The sequence below is a fragment of the Ursus maritimus genome, unplaced genomic scaffold (assembly GCF_017311325.1).
Source record: "Ursus maritimus isolate PB19 unplaced genomic scaffold, ASM1731132v1 scaffold_26, whole genome shotgun sequence".
NCBI lineage: Eukaryota > Metazoa > Chordata > Mammalia > Carnivora > Ursidae > Ursus > Ursus maritimus.
In genome coordinates, this window is record NW_024425119.1 from 37,391,565 (window position 1) to 37,398,258 (window position 6,694).

General features: G+C 38.9%; 1 protein-coding gene across 1 annotated transcript; it reads left to right on the forward strand.

Annotated features, from left to right (window-relative positions):
• Positions 1–5,692: 5,692 nt before the first annotated feature.
• LOC103675591 (40S ribosomal protein S23-like) lies at positions 5,693–6,141 on the forward strand. Its single transcript, XM_040641943.1, is given in 2 exon segments — positions 5,693–5,920; positions 5,923–6,141. Coding segments are annotated over 2 exon segments (447 nt in total).
• Positions 6,142–6,694: the final 553 nt, after the last annotated feature.

Genomic DNA, 6,694 nt, shown 5'->3' on the forward strand with positions numbered 1-6,694 from the left:
AGAAGACATTTTGCTAGAACATGAGTCACTGAGCCTCTTGTTTTTAAAAAGTCAGTAGGAAATCCACCTCCTTTTTTTTTTTATCCTAATAGATCAAATTTCGGATAGAAATGAATTGGAAAGTTTTGTTTTTCTTTGTTTTAAGTGTAACTCCCATAAAGAGTTACCAAGTGGAATTTATTCTTTGTGTGAGAAGGATAAAGTCACTAGCAGAACAGTGAAGGGGGCAGAGATAGGTTTTGAACATGCTGTCTAGATTATTGAACCAAAGAACATAGTTTTCAGCATGTTCAGCAGACCAGTTGTAGGAACAAGAGGCGTATGCCATGGTGGTTAAGAGCACAGACTGGGCTTGAATTTAGACTCCGCTGACTGCTTATGTGACAGCAGGTAAGTTATTTCATCCCTCTGTGCCTCAGTTTCCTTATCTGTAGAATGAAGATAATACCACCACCACCACCACTAATACTTACCTCAGAGGATTATTACAATTAATGAGTTAATGTTTACAAAGTGCTTAGAATTGTCCCTCGGCACATATGATATGTCAGCTGCTACGATCACCACGGAAGTGGGATCTTTATATTATGAAGATTGAAAGATGGCTTTTCTGTAAATATGCTGGAAGTTCCTCTAGGTCTTGACTTCCTATCTTATGGTTTTAAGTTTATACCAATATTTCTTCTGTTTTACAACATGAAGGCCCAGTTCCACCTGAAAAGCTCAATACTAATCACTATCTAAATGCCTGAATTGGTAAGTAATATGCTGTATTGGGAAAGTAGTTTTCAAGACTCGCTTGAGGCTTAAAGTTAACTGATAAATTGGAGAACAAACAGGAATATTCAATAGTTAAAATACAGTATTTTTTTGTATCATGGTAAGTGTGGGTTGTAATTATATGCACACCAGTTTGTAACTGTCTATGTGTGTGACTATTTGGTCAGTCCTTGGCCTCCGAATTAGACTTTAAGCTCCATGAGGATAGGTCCCATGTTTTGCTTACCATTAAATGTCAGCAACCAGCGTCTGATACATAGCAGGCATTCAAAAGTCGTTATCAAACGCATGAATGCATGCATGGCTTGGTAAATAAAAAATGATACTTTGAAAGTCATTGTGTTTCTATAATAGACTTTTAAGAAATCCACATGTAGCTCCTAGGGTTCTTCCTACAGTTCATATTTCTATTAAGAAAACAGAAGGCTGACAGAGAAAGTGAAGGACAGAGAAATTCATTAATTTAGCAAAGAGGTGGGCTTGAGGATGAACTTCCAGTCTTCTGAGTGCCAGTCTGGGTCTGTCGCCACTAAGATGAAAAGGAGAATCCAGACGTGGCACCTTCTTTCCCTCCTTAATCTTCTCCTTTACCTCTCCCCTGTCATTGTTTCATGACTTGCAGCTTATAGACGCAGAAGGAAGACAGGAGAAACTCTCGAGACATTTGGGTAGTACTCTCCTTCTGGAGGGAAAGTAGACATCAAAGCACAGAATTGCTACATACCCATGACGCACAGTCCTGTCTCCCAGGGCCCAGGTCCTCGTGACAGTTCCTGACATACTGATAGAGGACACTGCTGGCCCCCAGGCGGGTGTCTCAAACATCAAAGTGTTGGTATCAGCAACGACAATTTAAAATGAATGTGGCATCTTGCTGAAAAATTACCATGCAGGCAAAGGGATAACTTTTTATTTAGCTCCTGAAAATACTGTACATAGAAAGACTTTCTTAACCATCTGGAAACTATTTTGAGGAAATTAAAGTTTTGGAGCTCAACTGTATCCATGATTCCCTCTTGCCTTTATTATTATTATTTCCCTGTTGCCTTGCCCTTAAATCAGATCCTAAAACTTGTTTCCTATAAAATAGCTCCCAACAAATTTGTAAGTGAGACTCTTTGCCCTCTCTCGTCTTTGACTTTCAGACATTCTTCTGGTTTTGTTCCAAATTACGTGGACATATATGTATCACAGACATAAATCTTCTTTCTTTCTTTCTTTTTTTTCTTTCTTTGCTACTCTAAGCACATGTGGAGATGATTTAGTTTCTGAACGAAGATTCTTTGGACACCTACTTTTTAGAAAATCCAAATCCTATGGAATCAGAGAGAGGTTTTTCTGTCTCCTTAAAGTGTAAACCAGAAGCATAATGAAATAACATTTAAAAAAAATCAAATTAGGCCAATAAAGCAATACTTTGTATCACTGAGATGAGAATTTAGTGTTAGACAATTTACAGTCATTACTGTTATGCCATGCACAACTATACCCCGTTTGGTTATGTCAGATGGAGATGTAATCATCTGTTGGACTTGTTGGCTCTCCTTGTTTCGGTTCAGCCTCCTTGCTGGATTAAGTTTCCATAAAACCATGATTAACTAAAATGCTTCAGGAATGAGGACTTGCGTTTCGTTTAATTTTTTGGTTAGCTGAAGTTTAACCAGAAGACTCTTGGCTTTAGTCTTGGCGTAAAACTGTTCTAAAATCGTTTCATTTTCTTGCATCAAAAGGCTAGCATAGTGCGAGTCTGTCGTTGGTAGTTAAGAACATTACAAGTCCTTTGGGGTCATTTTCTGACTATTAGAAAATGTTACAGATGGAGGGAGAGTTGAGAGGTTGAAGTAAATATGGAAACTAGTTGGAAATTAGACTTCTGGCATCAAATAGGCAGTTGCCTCTATTTTTAGAAGGTGGATGATAAACTAACACTTATTGAGCACCTACTATTTGCCAGGCCTGAGACTCTGCACTTGAAGAGCCCAATCCTGGTGGAGGAGAAGGGGATATGTTTACGAACAATGACTGCACAGTGTAGTAAGTGCTTAAGAAGGTATGCAGCAGGTGCTGTGGTGGCTCAGAGCAGGGGACTACCAATGGCCTGAGGAGGTCAAAGACCTCACCGTGGGGAAGATGATGGCCTGGGTCTTGACACGTCATAGGAGCTAAGTGGAGAAGAGGAGGTAGGGCATCCTCCACGGGAGCAGAACTTGAAATACACAGAGATGTGAACCAGAGTTATCTGTCCTGGGACAAGGTGTGTATGCCCGTGTGTCAGGGCAGGGAGAGACTGCTGGCAGATGAGTCTGGACAGCAGGCTGGGGCAGACTATAAAGGGCCATTTATAGAGTTCAAGTGCTATTTCATAAGTAACATTTAACAATGGAGTTAAACAGTCTGATTTGTGTTTCAGAAAGATACTCTGGCAGTGGTAGGAAGGATGCATTAGAAGGAGGAAGGGACCATTTTTGATAAACTAGTATTTCAAAAAACTGTTTACTGTTTTAGTGTTTTATTGATCTGAATTAGAGTTTGAAACATTATTTTACCTTTAAGTAGGAAAACCTTTCTGTTTTCTTCTCCCGCATACGTTCTGTATTATTATTATCTTCACTTTGAATATTGGGAAACTGAGGCTCAATGACCATGTCACTTCCCCAAGGTTCTGAATGGAATCCATTGAGAAACTGACTGAAAGCCAGGTCTCAAAGTTTCTTCCAGCAATTGCTAGACCACACTCCCCACTATTACAGCATATTTATGATATAATTAACTTTCGGAAAGCCATATGGCTTTTGTTACAAAGACTAAAGGAATGTGCTTTTCATAACGAATGGCATATGGCCTCCAATAGCTCTTTGCTTGCATGTTTTAACAAAATGAACATGTACATAAATTAGATGCCTCAGGTCAGTTAGCAAACTGAGGTTGATTTTCTTCTGCTCTCCCTAATTACAACTGCACTTCTGACGAATATCAAGGAGTTTTTTGGCAGTCTGTGGGTGTAAACATACATAGCGTGGCTTAGATAATCCTTTTCTCCTATGGCGTTGCCCTTTTAAAGAGTCAGTGTTTGTCTTTTATTCACAGAGGAGTGTGCTGCTCGCAGAAACGGGCATTTCTGATGAAGCCTCATGCTTTCGGAATGGGGGGAACACTCGTTCATTTAAATGAGACAATAGGCAGAAGGAACAACCAAATATGAACCACTGAGCTGAAAGCTGACATTTACCTTTGGCCATTTAAGTGACGTAGGGCTGGTAGATAACATGATAGACGCTCACATGCTGAACTAATTTAATAGCAGTTAATCGTGAGGGCTCACACTTAATCTCTCAGTTGTTGAGAAGCCTTTCTATTTTAAGTAACATGCCTCAAAGTTCTGCTCTCTTAGTTCACACTGTGTCTCATCCTGTTGTTTTAGCAGGTTTTCTGGTAGAGTCTGAGAATGAGCTCCTTGCAACTTTCACATTATCATATTACAATATTCATTACTGATTATTTGTACTCAAGGTCAATGACATTATCTCATTGGAATTCCCTGGACTCTGAATTCATAAGATAGTCCAAAATGCTCTTGTCTGTAATGGAAAAATACAGTACAATTACTGTAAGTCAGTTGGTTCATAAAGGATCTGCGTTTTAAAGGGAGCTACTCATCATATTGGCAAATCGCTTGCTTTTTCTTTTAAATGCATGTGTTTATGTTATAGTAATAATACAATTTTTTGTTAATTAAGTGGAAAGTATATCAACAAAGGAAATTTAAAATATAAGCGTTTCTTAAGGAACTGAAGCAAATAAGTAAAAATACATTTTAATTAATATTAAAATATTTAAACCTTTCTATTCAAAAGTTTAATTTCCTAAGAGCAAACCCCACATAGTTTAGGATAATTTTTTCATGACGAATAAACCAAATGTCTTCAATAAAAATTAAATTTTAGGTCTCTCTTTTTCCCATCTAAAATGACTCGTTCAAATCCTGTTCATACAAAAGGAAAGTGTTTGTTAACTTGTGTTCTAATTCCTCTTATATTTACTATAATCTGTATTCCTTTTTTGGACAAGTCATAGCTTCTCCTTTCATAAAATAATATCTTCCATTATGTTATAATTATAAACTGTGGACTCATAGGATCGATGAGTCATCGGGCTGGATAGAATAAGCCTTCAGCAGTCATCTCTGCCTCTGGGGCATCGCTACACCATGAATTGAATAACAAGGTGAGTAAGAGACACCTTTAGCCAGAAATATGGCTTTGGCTAGATGAAGAAAAAAGGTGAACCTGGGAACACTTTTCCTCTTTAGCAAAAATACTTCTTCTTTCCTTCCTCTTTTTTTTTTTCCAAAGTGTACTCACCCCAAACTGATATTATTAGATTAATAACCCCACCAAAAATCTTATTGTGTGTGAAAGTGTGGAATCATTTAGACTTACTTCATATTTGAGAATTGAATACTAGGATCTGTAAGACTCCAGATAGCGGTGTTTAAGAATGAAAGATCCTGCTCTATTTAACCATCATTTATTACAGGACTACAAACTATAAAAAAAAAACAGTACGAAGGTACAAGATTTGTAAACAAATTGTTGCTACATAATCTGTAGGAAGCTGAAAAACAATTTGGAAGAGAAAGTAATTAGGGTAACATTTATGTACTAACAAAAGTCAACTAGAAGTTGGGAGAAAAATGTTATCTTCTTAACTGTCATGATTCACTCATGTTAAGACCATTCCCATCTTACTTAGAGGCTCTGGAGCAGGTGAAGATAGTTGTATTAGAAAACGTGCTTCAAGACACTGAGCCAGTATGGCTGGCTGTCTGTGTGGAGAAGCTCAAGACTGAACAAACATGGACCCAAAACAAGAGTACCTGGTGTCTCTTGCTTAGACCCACGGTGCTGACAGGATGGGCAAGTGTCGTAGTGCCAGGAAGCTCCATAGCCACCGACGAGATCAGATGTGGCATGATAAACAGTACAAGAAAGCCCACTTGGGCACAGCCCTGAAGGCCAACCCTTTTGGAGGTGCTTCCCTTGCAAAGGGAATTGTGCTGGGAAAAGTAGGGCCTGAAGCCAAACAGCCAAATTCTGCCCTCAGGAAGTATGTCAGGCTCTAACTGATCAAAAATGGCAAACAACAACAACAACAACAACAAAACCCACAGCCTTTGTACCCAATGATGGTTGTTTGAATTTTATTGAGGAAAATGTTGAAGTTCTGGTTGCTGGATTTGGTCACAAAGGTCATGCTGTCAGTGACATTCCTGGAGTTCACTGTGAGGTTGTCAAACTAGCCAATGTGTCTCTTTTGACCTTTTATAAAGGCAAGAAGGAAGCCCAAGATCATAAATTTTGATGGTGAAGACATGACAGTAATACATTTTCATATGCTCCCCCCACCCCATGAGAGACCTGGCTCATTAGAATTACTTTGAATACTTGGGTTAATTTGAATTTTATATTCTAAAAAGGTTATGATATGCAAAGATGGAAACCACTTGTTTCTCCAGATTTTCAAATCCTGTGCCAAATTATGTTAACAAACAAATGTGGTTATAATACAAATGGGGGAAATGGCAAGACCAACCACAGCTGCCTTTAAAGGAACATGATCTTGTCCCTTGAAGATTTGTTTTGTTTTGCTGAGGACTGTATTGGTTCTGAATATTTTACGGTGGTCTTTTTTTTTTTTTTTTAAGATTTTATTTATTCATGTGACAGAGAGCCAGCCAGCGAGAGAGGGAACACAAGCAGGGGGAGTGGGAGAGGAAGAAGCAGGCTCACAGCAGAGGAGCCCGATGTGGGACTCGATCCCATAACGCCGGGATCACGCCCTGAGCCGAAGGCAGACGCCCAACCGCTGTGCCACCCAGGCGCCCCTTTACGGTGGTCTTAGTATGAATTTTTTG